At 44.7% G+C, this 19,079-nt stretch overlaps 1 protein-coding gene across 1 annotated transcript in view; it reads left to right on the forward strand.

Moving 5' to 3' along the window:
- BAZ2B (bromodomain adjacent to zinc finger domain 2B) overlaps positions 1–19,079 on the forward strand; it is a 172,780-nt gene that overhangs the window by 45,146 nt on the left and 108,555 nt on the right. Inside the window, 1 exon segment of the mRNA XM_044302621.1 lies at positions 10,513–10,653. Within this exon segment, the coding sequence (XP_044158556.1) occupies positions 10,515–10,653 (139 nt within the window). The 5' untranslated portion in view covers positions 10,513–10,514.

The following is a 19,079-nucleotide window of genomic DNA, read 5'->3' on the forward strand; positions in this document are numbered from 1 at the left end:
ACATAGACACTCCCCTATCACTGCCCCGCCCATGGACATAACATCACAGGAAATAAGAAAGAGTTGCATGGACATGGTCATGTGACCACAGCCCAGAACAGGAGATAGGAGCAATAAAGCAATGAAAAGAAATACATTACAACATTACACCGGCGTTCATAAAGGATTATTTTAAAGGATGTTGATACAAACCGGAAAACCTCTTAAAGCTGTAAAACCTGCAAAAACAAAAGAAGCAAACAAAATCCCACACAACCAGAACCTACAGCAACCAGATAAAGGAAGGGTGAGCGGACAACTTCTTTGCCGCATCAGAAAGGACAAGATTACTGCGACTCCAGGTATTTAATCCCTACCCCCGCCCGCTAGCCACATACTAGCCAATCAGGAAAAACTCCTGCACAACAGCCCTGCAGTCCCTGGCACTTTCTCTGTACATTTAAGTGTCTTCTTAACCTCAGCATATGCAGTCCATCATGGATTCGCCCGGGTGCTTCCCATTCATTTCCATTGGGAAACCCTAAACATTAACAATCACAACGCTGTTTTCATAGCGGTGCTTTCAGTTCCATTTTCTTAGAATTGCCTCTTTAATAAAGCCACAAACTCTATTGTAGCAGAGCCATAGTCATATCATTGTATAGTATTAAAGCGCCATTCATTCCATATGATAAGCGGTGCACATCCATAACACAAGACAATTGCACTAAGCATGAAGGATACAGAAGGAGAGAGGAGCCTGCCCGCAAGAGCTTACAATCTACGAGGTATGGGACATAGTAGCTGAGAGTAATATAATTACATTGCGACTTTCGCCTTCGAAACCCTACAAGTCAACAACCCCATAAGGCTTTTATTTGGCGCCTCCAGTTACAGTGCTAAAACTGACCCCATATTATTGGGGTTATCTATGCCCGGGCCACTCACACAGATAGTACTTACCTCGCTCCCTGGCACCCGCGTCGCTTCTGATGCCGGCATGGCTGCCGCTGCATCTCCCTGTCGCACAGATGAAAACATCCGGCGATGGGGGGGGAAACAGCCAATAGCAGGCCGCCATGTGAACGAGCCTCCCCAGCATCGCGGGTGGCGCTAAGGAGGCTCGTTCCCGCTACAGCCTGCTATTGGCTGCCCAAAACCCCCCTCCCCCGGCGCTGGATGTTTTCATCTGCGTGACGGGGAGATGCAGCAGCAGCTGCGCCGGCATCAGAAGCGACGCGGGTGCCAGGGAGCGAGGTAAGTACACGGCAGTGTTTTTTGTGGCCTCTGTTCGTTTTTTTGCGGATCTGATGGTTTCCCATTCATTTCTATGAATCCGTTAAAAATGCAGTGGACTCATCCATTTCTTTTCCGCGTCCGCTGCCCGTGTTTCTTGTCCGCCATAAACGTTTTGCGGACCCATTGAAGTCAATGGGTCTGCAAAAAAAAAATGCGGATGACCAACAGAAGCCATCCGTATGTCATCCGCATCCGTTTTTTGGGGGGAATGGTTGCTGGGAAACCTGTATATATTAAATTTCAAGAATTACAGCTTTCAGGTTTTTTTTGCGGACCGCAAAAAAATACCTGAAGACACATGGAAACACAACCTACAAAATTTGCGGACAAACGGAACGGATGTGGATGTAAAAAAAACAGGAACACGGATCTGCTATTTGCGGACCGCAAAAAACAACTGTCGTGTACACGCATGTAGCCTTAAATGTACATCTCTGGTGAAGTTTCTGCCCCCTCCCCCCAATGGAGGCTCCTGCTCTTAGCAGAGAACATATCCACTTTTTCCATTCATTACTCACATTTTTGAAAACCATTCACCTTCTAAAATAGCGTGAAGGCTGATGATAAAACGTCTCGCCTATTCCCAAGAAATGTTCTAATAAATGCCTGATTTGCTTAATTACTGACCCTAGGTTATTTTTGGTTCCCAACTTTGAGAAAGGGGCCCCCGCTTTACATCATTTATATTCGTGACATGGGCATGTTGTGGGCATCAGATGATGCCAGCTGGTAGCTCTCCGCAGCAGTCCTGCGTTCCTTACAATAAAGCACAGAGGTGATCCTTGCGGAGCAGGAGGGATTACTAGAGTTAATAACCAGATTGCCAGGGCATTTCATAAGGCACCAACTCCAAGCCCACGATGACTTTGAGAATCTCTCTAAAATATATACGGTATTAGGATGTGTGATATATTTCTGGCCATCCGGGCAGGTCAGGTAATGCTTCTGATTTATGGAGCAGAAGTGCTGAAACTGCAGTCACTAACCTGAATCAGAAGGAATGATGTGTTTGTGGGGTAAAGAGGTGAAGCATCCTCACGGAGCAGGTGCTTAAAGGAGAAATGTATTTATTTATTTATTTATTATTATTATTATTATTATTATTAACTTTATATATTTCTGTGTTGGATTTTCTTGTGCAGCGGATTTGCTACACATGTCGATTACATTGCCACTATGGTTGGTACAACTATATGAATGCAATATGTGAAGCTTTTATCTTCCAAATTATGCAGCTGGGCATTATGTCTGATGCTATTATATGAGCATTCTATGACGGTGTGGCGCTACTATTTGGGTAGTACATGGCAGCACTGTTAGGCACTCTGGACAGTGTATTACAGCATTGTGATCTACACAACTTGTGTAGTATATTTTATTCTTATTCAGGAGTGGAGACAGTTATTGGCTGTATTCGGCCCTATGTTGCACTACTATGACAGCGGTGTACAGCAGCATTATTTGTGACTCAGTATGGAGGAATTACTCGGACACTGTATGATGAGACCTGCACCTGCAGCCATCTTCCTGTAGATTATACATCGGCACAAACGGCAGTCGCTCATCCCTTGGCTCTGCCCTGCTGCATTTCTGAATATTGACATTTTATGGAACTGTTACTTATGTAATTCCCTCCTAAGTAGATTCAGAAGTGTAGATACCATTTAACTACATTAATAATGCATCTGGCCCCATGTGTTCTCTAATGCTGAATATTAATTGCATCTCTTACTCAAAGTGTCGGAGCGAAGAACATAAGCGTAAACCAGAGACCTTTATTATGCGGTTATGGTTTGAGGGGTGCGGTTTTGAGGCACATTGTTATTTTACATTCATCCCCCACATGTTAACCACACATTCACAGCTGGTTAACCACACACACACAAATTTTTAAGGTTTTGCAGAAAAATAAAGTTCTACAATTTTTTTTTTCTTTTAAAGGGAATGTGTCATTTTTAAAGAAATTTGGATGATGTAATTTTTAATTTTCCAGGTAAGGGCTCATTACACAACCGTGTGTGCCCCATGCCCGTGCTGCTAACCGCAGATTGCAGTCTGCAATGCACGGGCATCGGGCATGTGAATCCCGTATCACGGATGTGGAACCATTGACTTGAATGGATCCGCAATCCTCAAGATTCAGCGCGGTGTGGAGGCACGGATCAGAAGCCCTTGGAAGTGCTTCCGTGGGCTTTTTGGTCCATGCCTCCGCACTACAAACAATAGGACATATCCTATCTTTTGCCGTAATATCGCGGATCACGGGTTCACACAGCTAGTGCCTGTGCATTGTGGACCGCAAATTGGGCACGGGGCACACATGGTCGTGTGAATGAAACCTTATCTATATTTTAGCAAAAAACATAACAATTTTTTTTTTCCCACTGGCCACTAAGCCTAATAATTGGCGCCACTTCTTAGTCTGTACAGATCACTTTACTGCAGTTATCTGCTTATCTGTTGTTCTAATCCTGCCTGTAATGATATCACCTCTGTGTATAGATAAGACATGATCCACCATTCCCAATAGGTGACTGTCAGAGCTTATCTATTATTCCCTTGTACAATGGCCTCTGCACAGGTCACAGAGCTTAGAAAACTCTCCCAGAGAAGTCACTGAGGTCCCCTCCTCTCCATTGTGTCTATGGGCCATGGGGCAGCCGTAAATCTATTTTCTTAATGCTTTGTAAATGCTGTTAAAAAGAGCTCAGGCAATATGGCCGCCCCCATAATCATAATAAAAAAATAAACAATCAGAAAATAAAAACAGATTAGAGATTAGTTTTAGCTAGCAGATAAAAAAGTTGTTGTCCCATTTCCTTGCATGTTTTTCAATAATCAAGGCAAAAAGGCCACAAAGCTGGCAGAAAAATAAAGTTCTTCTACAAACCCACCTTATTGATCGGGGAATGTGAGAATCTTATTAATAAACTATCCATGTTGCATCATATAAATAAGGGCTCATTCACACGGTCGTATGAACGGATCCGCACCCGTTCCGCAATTTTGCAGAAGGTCTGCGGATCCATTAATTTCTATGCGCCTTCAAAAGATACAGACAGCACACCGTGTGCTGTCCGCATCCGTTATTCCGTACCGCGGCTCCGGAGAAAAGATAGACCATGTCCTATTCTTGTCCTCGGAGAATAGGCATTTTCTATTATGGTTGCGGCCATGTGCGGTCCGCAAATTGCACATGGCTGGTATCCGTGTTTTGCGGATCCACAAAGCACTACGGCCGTCTGAATGGGCCCTAATTGTAATGAAGTATTTATTTTCCCCTAAGGGTGTATTCACACAAGCCTGTTTTGTGACCTTCTAAGATTTGATTATTGCAAAAATCTTTTTTTCTTTTAAAAACTGCTGCATGCTTTGCAATAATTGAGGTAAAAATGCCACAAAACTGTCACGTGTAAAGTAGTGTCAAACTAGGTGTCAGAAATATGTAGATAAGGGTACGGTCCCAGCAGGCTCATGGGCCCTGGTGCAAGAGTTCAGCTTGGGCCCCCTTCCCTCAGTGCTTTGTGGCCACGGGCAGGGAAGCACGTAGCCTTTCTGCTGCCTAAGGCAAAAATTGAAACGGCACCCCCTCCCCCCCCCATGCCAAATTCTTGACCTAACCCCTTCTCTCCAAACAGAGGTGTAACGTGACCAGCAGGCACTTTCTATAATACCAGTGTCTTCTGAGGGGGTCTTTGGGCCCCCTCAGGCCCCTAGGCCGGTAGTGACTTCTACCTCTGCGCCCCCTATAGCTACGCCCCTGGGTCCCAGGGAGCAGCTCTCCGTATGTTAAACGGATGCTTCAGACTGATGCCATACAGTGGCACCTGTTCATCCTAGAGTTCCATTATTTAAAAAAAAGTATACTTTTTTTTTTACCATTGTAATAAGTTTACGGGTTTTTTACCAGACTGTGCTGGATACAAGACCGCGGTGCTCTGCGTTATTGTATCCTTTTTCTTTCTAACGTATACGTCAAACGAAAGCAGAAAACGTTATGTAAACCCACCCTAAGCAAAATGTAGCAAATTCCGGTGCGCCAAAAAGTGTATTAGGCTACTTTCACACTCGCGTTTGGTGCGGATCCGTCTTGTATCTGCACAGACGGATCCGCACCGATATTGCAAACGCTTGTATCCATTCAGAACAGATCCGTTTGCATTATTCATAAAAAAAAGTCTAAGTCAAAACGGATCCGTCCTGACTTACATTGAAAGTAAATGGGGGGATGGATCCGCTTTCAATTGCACCATATTGTGTCAGTGAAAACGGATCCGTCCCTATTGACTTACATGGACGGATCCGTTTGGCTCCGCATCGTCATGCGGACACCAAAACGCTGCAAGCAGCGTTTTGGTGTCCGCCTCAAAAGCGGAACGGAGACCAAACGCAGCCAATAGATCCTTATCCATTCAGAATGCATTGGGGCTGAACTGATCCGTTTTGGGCCGCTTGTGAGAACCCTGACACGGATCTCACAGGCGGACCCAGAAACGGCAGTGTGAAAGTGGTCTTAGGTGTGTGCCACATGCATTATGGGATTGCACCTTCCTCAACAGTTTTGGAATAGGATGTGGCTAAGAAGAATTGTAAAATGCACCCAGTTTATTATCTGCGCCATTTATTGGAGCGAAAATGGTGATGTAAGGTATGCCAGCCATGACGCAGAGAAAAGACGAACCAAATAAGATGTTTTGCAAGTTGTGTCAAAATTGTATGTGCGCTATTTTTTTTATCAATTTGGAGTCGTTTACACCATTTTTACTTTTTTTTTTACAAAATAAGTCATTTTACCTGACTATGGATAAATCTCCCCCCATATCAGCCTCCTTATTCCAAACTAACAGAAAAAAACGGTCTGTGCGCATAACAGCCAATCACAGCGCAGCTTTAATGTACCCAGAGCAGCTTAAGAAATGAAAGCTGTGCTCTGGTTGGTTGCTTTGGGTAACAGGATGCATTTTTTTTCTTTTTGACCAGATTCAATGCTTTATTTGCAGTTCGCACCTACAATAATTCGTGCAGTATTTTTTAATTGAACTATAGATAGACGTTTCCAACATATCTTAAGAGTTTACATGGCACATATTGAATTTTACCAAAAGAACAATGGCGCCCGCCGACCAAACACCCTCGGCTCTTGTAAGTCTTTTTGTAACGCTGCTTGTTATGGTCGTCTTGATCTGTTACTTGATGATGGCTTATCTAATGTGTATGAGGGCCTCTCGACGCTCACTTGATGTCAGAGTTTGTTCTCCCAAGAGGTTTCCAAGGTGTAAGGTCCTCTTAAAGGGGTTGTCCCGTTACAACAATTTATCCCCCATCCACAGAATAGGGCATAAAAGTCTGAACGCCGGGACCCCAGCCGATTACTAGAATGGGAAACCATGTTCCCCTTTTGAATGAAGAGGACGACACGCATGCATGTCAGCTGCTCCATTCAACTCTATGGGACTGACGGACATAGCAGAGTAAGGCTTCTTTCACACGAGCGTGACGGATTAGGTCCGGATGCGTTCAGGGTGCGTTCAGTGAAACTCGCGCCATTTTGCAAGCAAGTTCAGTCAGTTTAAACTGATAAAAAAACGGAAGGTTTACAAACAACATCTCCTAGCAACCATCAGTAAAAAACGCATCGCATCCGCACCTGCTTCCGGATGCAATGCGTTTTTTACTGAAGCCCCATTCACTTCTATGGGGTCAGGGCTGCGTGAAAAACCCAGAATATAGAACATGCTGCGATTCTCACGCAACGCGCAAGTGATGCGTGAAAAACAACGCTCACAGACCCATTGAAATGAATGGGTCAGGATTCAGTGCGGGTGCGATGCGTTCATGTCACACATCGCACCTGCACGGAAAACTCGCTTGTGTGAAAGGGGCCTAAAAGCGCTTGGCTATATCCGACCCCCCCCCCCCCCTTCCCCATTCTAACAGGGAAGCACAGGCTAGTAATTGGCAGGGACCCCAGCAGTCCAACTCCCACCAATCAGCCACTATAGGAAAGGAGATAAGTTGTCTTAACGGAACAATCCCTTTAAAGGGGTTATTTATGACCTATTGACAGGATATGTGATTGGTACTGGGGGGTCCAGACATTGGGACCTTCAATGACCCTGAGAGCAAGGGTTTTGGGTCCCCTCTCTAAATGGAGCAGAACTGCACGTTAATCTACCGCCCCATAGAAATAAATGAGTAAAGAACTAAATTGTGTACTACTGCTCCATGCACAGACGAGACTCAGGACCCCTTGTTTTCAGGATCACAGGAGGGGGGTCCCTGTGATTGGACCCCCTGCTATCTGATATTTATCACCTATCCTGTTGATCCTGCAGCATAGAGGGAAGCTGAAGGGCTCATTCATTGTGCTGATCCACAGGGGTTCTGGAGGTCGGACTCCGCTGATCAAACATTCATCCTAAATTCCTGAAGAACCCCATTAAGTCTACTTGTATGTAGGTGCCATGTGCTCTTCCAGTTAGTAACCAGCATTTCTGAGTTAATGGCTTTGAAAGTTGCTGCTCGCTCGTAGGACTTTACAAGGTGAAAGCGCGTTTATTGCGGATGATAGGACGTTTAATTTCACCTTCCAAAGTCCTGTCTCTTAATTCTCCACACTGCAGCCATATGTTGAGCTATCAGGAGGCATGACTGATGTGCTAATGTTCTCCATAGCATAAACAGCTGCTGGACACCATACATATATACTGTCGATATAGTGCAGGACACTGATATACATTACAGCATTTCTATCATCTCAGTAGAAAAAACGCCTGAAGGGGGACGTTCTGCAATGTATTCTATATGCAAATAGATTTAAAATATGGTGTAGTTGTCCTTATAAAGAGGAACTCTAAGTACAAAACTGCAGTAGTAATTCAATTGTATTTTCATTGACAAACCGGACATTATGAGCCCCATCACGTAACATGGGCGTCAAGTGACCACACACTTGCCATTGCCATAACGGTGGGGGGGGCCTCAGAGAAATAACAACCTACTCGTATAATGACTAAACTCTGCCTTGAATATAGGATGCCTTGGAGAGGAAAAATACAGTAACAGCGCATTGAAGTTAAAAGCATTAAATATGAGTCATCTAAGGGAGGACATAATAAATTTGATTAAAAATCATATATAAATGGCTCATACAAAAATTAGATTAAAAAGCAGTCCTCATGGCTTTTAAAGGGTCAGCACACAGAACGTAATTCACACCAGCCAATAGCTGGTCACCTTTTGGGACTTAAAAGGGTTGTCCCACGAAAAATATTGTACAGTTTTCAAACCAGCACCTGGATCTGAATACTTTTGTAATTGCATGTAATTAAAAATTTTGTATTGCTATTGAGTTATATTCAGTAAAATGTATCTGTATAGCGGCACTTAATGTCTTATTTCTTTGACCTGCTTACTGCGATGGCCGCACATGCTCAGTTTCATCTTTCAACTGCCTTCTGAGCTGTGATAGGTAGAGCATGGACACGCCCCCTGAGCTGCAGCAGAATAGACACTCCCCCTGAGCTGCCAGCTTGATATAAATCTAGCAGAGCAATAATTGGGGAGATCTCTGGATCTATAAGAGGTCCAGGGCTGGTTCTAGCTTTGTTAGAAAGAGACTATCATGTACTATATGATGTCTGATTTTCATTTTTCACATTATTCATGGGATAACCTCCTTTAAGGCACCTTCCCACAGGACAAGCTGTCTGAGCAATATGTTTCCTAGCTTGCTAGTGTCCTGCAGAGGTGTGCTGTTTCCGTTGTTACATTTACAGGACTGTGACTCTCCGCTGCCTGACCTGTGCTTGACTTCTATATTGACCCTCTGCTTCCGTTGTCTGGCCATGTACCATTTTTGTGCCCATTTACAGGACTGTGACCCTCCTTTGCCTGACTTCTATATTGACCCTTTGCTTCCTGCCCTAACCTCTGACTGTCTGTCAGATTGCTCATACTTGGCCTGTCCCTGACTACAGTTTTGCCTGTTTTCTCAGTGCTCCTGATCCCTGTGGGTCAGATGTCAATCACACAGAGATTGCTCCAAGAGGTATGGCCTGGTGGTTCCCCTGCAACAAAGTCCAGATGCCTGTACAGGGGCTAAAGGTTGAATACCAGGGAAATGCCAGGATAATGCTCTTGGAATTATCCCAAAGTCAAATCTGTTGGTTGACACACGGGTTCCACACCCATTGCCTATACAGTGGGATGCCTTGCAGTCTTCCAGCAAAGGTAGACATCGGAAGATTCTCACAATGTACACTTCCAATGTAGTCTCTAAATGTGATGTGAACAGGGCCATAGATTTACCTTTCCACCTTTCTTCCATCCACGACCTGTCCCTTCCTTTGGTGAAACCTGATGGCTAGCCTGTCAGTGCAGGGTCATTTCAGTTGACTTTGGGCTACTGTATGGAAAGTTCCCTGTATGTGCAGTATGTAGGCAAATTAAATGAAACCTTTGGTACATTGGATGACCAGCCTTCCTTAGTGATAAGAGGATATTATTTACTCATCAGCTACACAGTGCCAAGATATCCCCCCGCCAAGTGTAAGCAGTGGTCCCTGTCCTCAGACAGATAACCGTGTAATTTTCCTAATACATGTGTACTCACACGTGGTATGGTTTCATAGGAAGCCAGTAATCCGATGTGCAGCATGTTTTAAGAGTATCCGAGAAATGTGGATTATCTGGAGGAAAACACACAGACCTAGGGACTATAAACAGCAGAACATCCAAAGTCTATGGAGATTATGGTTAGCGGACCATGCTGGAATGTGATATGGGTTATAAGTGTCACTGTCACCAGCATCTGTCTCTGTCTTCTAGTCACGTGTAATGTAAAGTATACATGTTTAAATTGCCATAAAGAAAGAATTTGCCAATCCACATATAAGCGTATCTGGTGGGACCAATGGAGTAATGAAAAGCCCCATGGAGATGCATTGATATCCCAGCTTAAGAGTATTCCCATCTTATGCATTTATAGAATATCCATGGGATATGCCTTTATGACTATTGATGGGGAACGTCTGGGATCTTCTTATGTCTATAGACAATTGGTTGTCCAATCTCCCGCAACTCCTAGACTGTGCATATGGCCAGCTTCACTCATGCCTCATGGCTGGTCTTCTTCATTTGACATGGAGTATGTCCTTAGCTTCATACCATTGCCTTCATAAGGTTTCTCTGTTGAAATATATTTAATTGTTTTTTTAATTTTCTTTCTTTCAGACATGGAGTCTGCAGAGAGGATAACAACATCAAACCCATCCGCAGTGACTTCTTCCTCACCTTCTACCCAATCTGTAGCATCAGTGGTGACTAAAGGAGGCCTTTCCGCAGGAGTCAACCCTCTGAGCTCCTCGATTTGTGGTAAGCGTTCTTGGACAAGTCTGAAGAAACACTGTACACCAGGGCGGACTGTCAATGATGTGGGCCACTGGGCCACAGTTTACAGCATATCCTAATGCTTGGTGTCCTTGTGTAAGTGGCGTTGATGTCACGCAGTGCTGCTTTCCCCTTTTACCCAAAATCTTTGAACTAGAGAATTGCTGGGAATGCAGTTTGCTAATATACAGGCATGTGTGCCCGGTTTGAGATAGTGTTGTTTCTAGTTCTAGTAATTCCGTGCTGTTTAATTTTTAACATATCTTTCGGAGATATGGAGCGTTTACCAGCAGGATTGAGAAACTGAAGTTGCATTCTGCCAGGAACCGCTCCCTCAGGTGCCGAGAAGGCAATCCCTACTGTGGGGTGTTCTCTGCTCTGAGCTGCTCCACAACCTCTCCCCTCTGGTCCAGGTACATATAAATCTGATGCTCTCAGCATTAATGTAGTAGCATCAGGCACTTATGCACCTGGCCAGCAGCCCAAGGTCCTGTTCTGAATTCAACTGTATTGCCGTCCTCAGGACGATGATATAGTTTATTACTGGACTCGGGCGGCAGTATTTTGTGCTGCACTGTGGTATTTGTTTCTGCTGGGGCGGTATTTCGTTCTGCACTATGGTATTGCTGGTCCTGCCTATTTCTGTTGGCCCTGCCTATTTGTGTTGCTTCATCTTCTGTCAAATTGGACCCACCTACAACATTGGGCCACTTTTAGTTTTTTTCCACTTTATGTTCTCAGTCCGCCCCTGGCTGGCTTTCAGTTCCTTAGTGGCACACAGGCCTGGAATGCTGAGCTACTGAATAGTTTTTGGGGCAAGCTCCCCTCAAGACATCATAACTTGGCCATCCCTCTGGAATTTTACCCCTGTAGAGTCAATGGCCGATCCACGCCTGGTAGTGATCCACTGGTTGGATACTATAGCAGTCATAGCACTTACCAAGCACTTCACAGCAAGGGAACTGCCTTCTGTGCACTTGCAGGAGCGCTACCTGGTGCAATAAAACCTCAGGCTACTTTCACACTGGCGTTTTGGCTTTCCGTTTGTGAGATCCGTTCAGGGCTCTCGCAAGCGGTCCAAAACGGGATCAGTTTTGCCCTAATGCATTCTGAATGGAAAAGGATCCGCTCAGAATGCATCAGTTTGCCTCCGTTATGTCTCCATTCCGCTCTGGAGGCGGACACCAAAACAGTGCTTGCAGTGTTGTGCTGTCCGCTTGACGAAACTGAGCCAAACGGATCCGTCCTGGCACACAATGTAAGTCAATGGGGACGGATCCTGTTTTCTCTGACACAATCTCGCACGATTGAAAAAGGAGTTCGTGATGGATCCGTTTTGGCTATGTTACAGATAATTCAAACGGATCCGTTCATGATAGATGCATGCGGTTGTATTATTGTAACGGATACGGTTTTGCAGATCCATGACGAATCCCCCCCCAAAACACGAGTGTGAAAGTAGCCTAATAAACACTGCCATGATGGTATGTTTACCCATCAGACTTGTGTACCTAACTAGCGCTATCAGCAGTTCTGCAGATTCAAAGCTGTTGACAGACTCCCTTTAAATCTATGTCTGTTCGGGGGATTTTGTGCTTTTTATCTAAAAATAAAAACAAAAAACAAAGCTTTGTCATAAAGTTATAATAAGAAATGTATCAGTGCAGAGTTCTGACCTAGAAAAAGCAGCTGGACCCATTATCTGTGAGAGAAGGAGTCACCTTAGCAACTAGGCGCCATGGCAGCTCCTTACCGCTCCATACCGCTGACTTCCCAAATGTCACCTCCACCCCTGTGAAAAATCCTAAAAGCTTGCATACTTCTGTACGGTTTCTAGATCCCATTGAACACACGGTGCAGTCGCCATTTATTTACCTGCATTTTCGTATATTCCTGTGCGTGCGCCGCCTGTTCACAGTGACATTTCAGAAGGGAATAAGTCTCATCAACGTTACAGGAAAAACAGTATTTAAAATGTCAGCTCTCTGCTAGAACATTAATCATGAGCTTAATATACCTATTGAGAAGTAAACTCTGCCCACAGGAATGTGTTTCATCGGGGATTAGGGAGTATTTCAATAGTTACATTTAAATAAAGAGTTTTTTGTAATGGAACGCCTGGAATGGATAAGTGAAATGCATTAAATGTTACCTTGTTTAAGAAAAGTTCCTAACGTCTTTAAAGGGAAAGCACAGTTTGCTGAATATATTTCACAGGTTGGAGTAGTGAAAAGCCTAAAAGGCACCTAAGCAGTCCATACACATTAGACCAATGTCAGCGGGACCAGCCAGTCATCTAATGTGTATGATGGTTTCCTGACTTTCCTCGACAGCAGATGCCAGCGGGAAGAAAGGATCAGGCATATCGAGTTTTAACTTGCCCCCTCTTTTTCAGGGGAGATAAGCTACCGCCAGAGGTGTCTGGCAGCGGCTTCTTCCCCTCTTGGTGAGAATACTCACATTCTCAGTCGAGAGGTATGACTGTCGGCTCTATTCAGTATATTTAGAAAAAATGACCTCATTAGGACCCTCCTTTCGTGTGACACGGCACCACAGAATCCCAAAATTTACCCTCAACACTGAACCTCCTAGAATTTTTATTCATCACCTCACCTGCAAAGTAAGAAAATTCTCTGTAACTGATTTAAAAAGAAAAAAATGATGATCTGTTGTCAGAATTTTTTGAGACATTGAGACATCATCTTTAAGACTATCCATCGCCTCTGCTGACAGGTCTGTTTTAATAACTACTTGTATTATTCCCCATGTAATAACTATTCTGGGGCATCTATTTTTAAGACTCTATGTTGCACCTATTATTAGGTTATGAATCAATTGCCAGCAGTTCCAGCTGGGTGTTACAAGTTGCGGATCTGTCCCTGCATAGTGTGACACTGTCCAATCAGAGCTGCCAGTGTCAGCCTGTGCAGGGACACCCCCCAACTGGTAACACCCATTGCAAACTGTGAGCAATTCATTCATAACTTCTTGCAGGAATAATAAAGGAATGGCACATCATAGAGTGATAAGGATAGATGCCACAGAATTGTTATTTCATGGGGAATGTAAGTAGTTACTACGACAGACATGTCAGGAGAGGGGACAGGTCCTCTTTAAACCACACATATAATACCCGTGGGCCAAACGATTGTTCAGCTGACCTGTGTCTCTCCCAACTCCCTCATACACACACATGTCTGGTTCGGGTGTAATGATGGGGACAGTTTATCTCCTGGGAGAACAAAAGGATGGGATGAAGATATAAATTTCTTCTGTCAGGAGTGCCTAATACACATTAGGCCTCATGCACACGACCGTTGTTTTATTCTGCGTCCATTGTGCCGTTTTTCGTGATTTTCTGCGGACCTGTTGACTTTCAATGGGTCCGTTGAAAACTAGGCTAATGCACCGTTTTCCATCCGCGTCCGTGATCCGTGGTTCCAGTCCGTCAAAAATATATAAACTGTCCTATTATTTTTACGGAAAACGGTTTGCGGACCCATTCAAGTCAATGGGACCGTTAAAAAACGCGGAGGCACACAAGATTGTCATCCGCGCCCACGCGTCCGTGTCCGTTTTTTTTCTATCATTTGCATGGAAAACCTGTCTTAGGCTACTTTCACACTAGCGTTGCTTAAATCTGACGTTCAATTCCGACACCGGAACTGCCCGCCGGATCCGGAAAAATGTGTGAAAACGGATTACATTTGAATCCTGATCAGGATTTTGATCACAATGTAAGGCCTCTTTCACACTTGCGTTGTCCGGATCCGGCGTGTACTCCACTTGCCGGAATTACACGCCGGATCCGGAAAAACGCAAGTGTACTGAAAGCATTTGAAGACGGATCCGTCTTCAAAATGCTTTCAGTGTTACTATGGCACCCAGCACGCTATTAAAGTCCTGGTTGCCATAGTAGTAGTGGGGAGCGGGGGAGCGGTATACTTACAGTCCGTGCGGCTCCCGGGGCGCTCCAGAATGACGTCAGAGCGCCCCATGCGCATGGATCATGTGATCCATGCGATCACGTCATCCATGCGCCTGGGGCGCCCTGACGTCACTCTGGAGCGCCCCGGGAGCCGCACGGATGGTAAGTATGCTGCTCCCCGCTCCCCACTACAGTTTACCATGGCTGCCAGGACTTTAGCGTCCCGGCAGCCATGGTAACCATTGAGAAAAAGCTAAACGTCGCATCCGGCAATGCGCCGAAACTGACGTTTAGCTTAAGGCCGGATCCGGATCAATGCCTTTCAATGGGCATTCATTCCGGATCCGGCCTTGCGGCAAGTGTTCCGGATTTTTGGCCGGAGCAAAAAGCGCAGCATGCTGCGCTATTTGCTGCGGCCAAAAAACGTTCCGTTCCGGAACGGAAGACATCCTGATGCATCCTGAAGGACGGACTGTCCATTCAGAATGCATTAGGATAATCCTGATCAGTATTCTTCCGGCATAGAGTCCCCACCGACGGAACTCTATGCCGGAAGACTATAACGCAGGTGTGAAAGGGCCCTAAAAATGCATTGGAAAAAACGGATCCGCCATTTATGGACTTTAACTTTTTTTTCACATTTTTCGGGTTTAACATGTAAAAGCCGGATCCGTTTTGACTGAACACACGGCGCCGGATCCGGCGTTAATGCAAGTCAATGGGAAAAAGGCGTTCAGTCAAAGTGTTCAGAATTTTTGGCCGGAGGTAAAAATACAACATGCTACGGTTTTCTGAAAAGCCTGATCAGTCAAAAAGACTGAACTGAAGACATCCTGATGCATCCTGAACTGATTGCTCTCCATTCAGAATGCATTAGGATAAAACTGATCAGTTCTTTTCCGGATTTGAGCCCCTCGGACGGAACCCAGCGCCGGAAAAGAAAAACGCTAGTGTGAAAGTAGCCTAAGACTTTTTTTTACTTTCCTTTATGTCTGGTGGTCCTCCAAAAATAAAGGAAGACACACGGAAACAAAAACGGAAACGGATCACGGAACAACGGAACCCAGTTTTGCGGAACGGGACACAACAACGGTCGTGTGCATGAGGCCTTAGACTGTTGGCTGTTCTTGGTGGGTTTGGCTGAATATACACTAATGTGTTTGGAGGCCTTAAGTCCACCCAGTAAATAGTTATGCAGTATCTCACAAAAGTGAGTCCACCCCTCACATTTTTTAAAATATTTTATTATATCTTTCCATGGGACAACACTGAAGATCTGACACTTTAATACAATGTAAAGTATTCAGTGTACAACTTGTATAGCAGTATAACGTTGGTGTGCCCTCAAAATAACTCAACACACAGCCATTAATGTCTAAACCGCTGGCAACAAAAGTGAGTACACCTCTAAGTGAAAATGTCCAAAGTGTCAATATTTTGTATGGTCACCATTATTTTCCAGCACTGCCTTAACTGTCTTGGGCATGGAGTTCACTAGAGCTTCACAGGTTGCCACTGGAATCCTCTTCCATTCCTCCATGGCAACATCATGGATCTGGTGGATGCCTTGCAATGTCTGAGGATGCCCATAGATGCTCAATAGGGTTTAGGTCTGGAGACATGCTTGTCCAGTCCAGCACCTTTTACCCTCAGTTTCTTTAGCAAGGCAGTGGTCGTCTTGGAGTTGTGTTTGGGGTCGTTATCATGTTGGAATACTGCCCGGCGGCCCAGTTTTCGAAGGGAGAGGATCATGCTCTGCTTCAGTATGTCACAGTAAATGTTGATATTCATGGTTCCCTCAATGAGCTGTAGCTCCCCACAGCTGGAAGCACTCATGCAGACCCAAACCATGACTCTCCCACCACCATGTTTGACTGTAGGCAAGACACACTTGTTTTTGTACTTCTCCCACCTGGTTGGCACCACACACGCTTGACACCATCTGAACCCAATAAGTTTATCTTGGTCTCATCAGACCTGAGGACATGGTTCCAGTAATCCATTTCCTTAGTCTGCTTGTCTTCAGCAAACAGTTTGTGGGCTTTCTTGTGCATCATCTTTAGAAGACAGTCATGCAGACCAATTTGATGCAGTGTACGGCGTATGGTATGACCACTGACAGACTGACCCCCCCCCAACCCTTTTAACATCTTGAGCAATGCTGGCAGCAAATGTCTATTTTGAAAAGACAACCTCTGGATATGACGCTGAGCTTGTACACTCAACTTCTTTGGTCGACCACGGCGAGGCCCGTTCTGAGAGGAACCTGTCTTGTTAAACCGCTGTATGGTCTTGGCCACGTGCTGCAGCTCAGTTTCAGGGTACTGGCAATCTTCTTATAGCCTAGGCCGTCTTTATGTAGAGCAACAATTCTTTTTTTCAGATCCTCAGAGAGTTCTTTGCCATAAGGAACCATGTAGAACTTCCAGCGACCAGTATGAGAGAGTATGAGCATGATAACACCAAATTTAATACACCTGCTCCCCATTCACACCTGAGACTCTAACACTAAGGAGTCACATGACACCAGGGAGGGAAATGGCTATTTGGGCACAATTTGGCCATTTTCACTTAGAGGTGTACTCACTTTTGTTGCCAGTGGTTTAGACGTTAATGGCTGTGTGTTGAGTTATTTTGAGGGCACACCAGATTTACACTGCTATACAGGCCGTACACTGACTACTTTACATTGTATCAAAGTGTCAGATCTTCAGGGTTGTCCCATGGAAAGATATAATACAATATTTTCAAAATGTGAGGGGTGGACTCACTTTTGTGAGATACTGTACATGTATAAATATGACACTTTAGGGTGTTCGCATGCCAGTAATTTTTGCGTATTCTGCATTGAAATACTTACGAAATCGGCTCCTCACTGGGAAACTGCGTTGCAGCTAGTACGACCACAGATTTTTTTTTTACACGTGGATTTGAAATCCACATCAAGAATTGTCATTGAATGGGGCTAATCTGTGCTTTGGATTCACTGGCAGTTCTAGATGCAAATCCGCTGCAGGAGTCCAAGGGTTAGCTTTGCATTTCTGCCACGTATTCCACTGACAAATACACATTGGATTTTTCCTACGTGTATTTCTGCTTTATGACTATAATTCCTCCAAAACATTTTACTATGGGATCTGCTTCCCCACTGTGCACAGTAGTATGGGGTATGAGAAATGACAACAGCTTTTGGCATCACACAGTACTGTGTATGATTTATTTTTTATTTTTTTGTGTGTATATTATATATTTTTTAGCATTTTGTTATTATGACAAGGCAGGCAACATTCCCACCGCCACCTAGTGGTGCCCATTTCTTTGTGGAATTGCTCTTCTTCAGCTAAATGGGTGTTCCAGGACATTATATTGGATAGGCCATCAATATATAATCTACACTATGGTCATCTCACCCCCAGCACCTCCTACTGTCAGGAGCCTCTCGCTGGGGCAGCCCCTTCAATGCAGCACAGGAATGCCTATAAGATTGTGGCAGTGCCTGGTAGTGTAGCTCATCCACGCTACATCTGCTCCAACCTGCTGATTGGTGGTTTTCCAGGAGGTGGTGCGTGACACTGGGTATCAAAGAATTAAAGACAATCCCTGTGTCATGCTCCGCCCCTCAGACCCTGCACTGCAGTTTTCCTAAAAAGTGAGTTTCCAAGAAAACACAGCAAATGTGTAGACCTATAATGCATTTGAAATATTATTTGTTTACACCAAAACTGTTGCCTTATATTATTATATTTGTGCATGTTTGTGTAAGTATGTTAGCATGATGCTTATTAGGGTAGTGTCTGCTGAGATGACCCCTACAGCTTAAAAGGGTTGTATAAGATTAAAAAAGTGGCTGCATTCTTCCAAAAACAGGGTAACACCAGCCCACAAGCTGCTTAGTCACATCTACTTCTGTGGAACTGAGCGGTAATATCAGACACACATGTAGACATGGAAGTGCAATTCCCCAGACTTCTGCAAATGTTTTATACTGTTTAATTGTACATTGTTATATTATATTTGTGCCATTCATTCCAGCAAGAAGTGGTATGGTTGTCAGGAATAGGGCTAACCCCCTGTTCCTCCCCTCTTGGCAGAAGTGGGCTGGTTCTACTTCCTGCCAGGAGGGGGAGTTCAAGTCCAGACAGAGAGGAGGAAGGAAGCACATGCCAGACCTCCTACTCCAAGGGACTATATCCAGCTCTCCGGTGAGACCATTACTCCAGGGGATTGCCAGAATCAAGAACACTACTTCCAAGAAGCTTTAGTGTGCCCAAACAGCAGAGTCAACAATGGCTTCACAGACCCTTCTGCTGGTGAGGGAAAACAGATCAGACACCCATCACTTACAATAACCATAGGCCATACTAATTTCAAGCCTGTATCACACAGTGGACACCAGTGGCATAACTACAATTGACTGGGCCCCACAGCAAATTTTTGAATTCTTCACCCCCAGAAACTTCTTTGCAACCCCCCAAGTTGAGTG

The sequence above is a fragment of the Bufo gargarizans genome, chromosome 8 (genome assembly GCF_014858855.1).
Source record: "Bufo gargarizans isolate SCDJY-AF-19 chromosome 8, ASM1485885v1, whole genome shotgun sequence".
Lineage (NCBI taxonomy): Eukaryota > Metazoa > Chordata > Amphibia > Anura > Bufonidae > Bufo > Bufo gargarizans.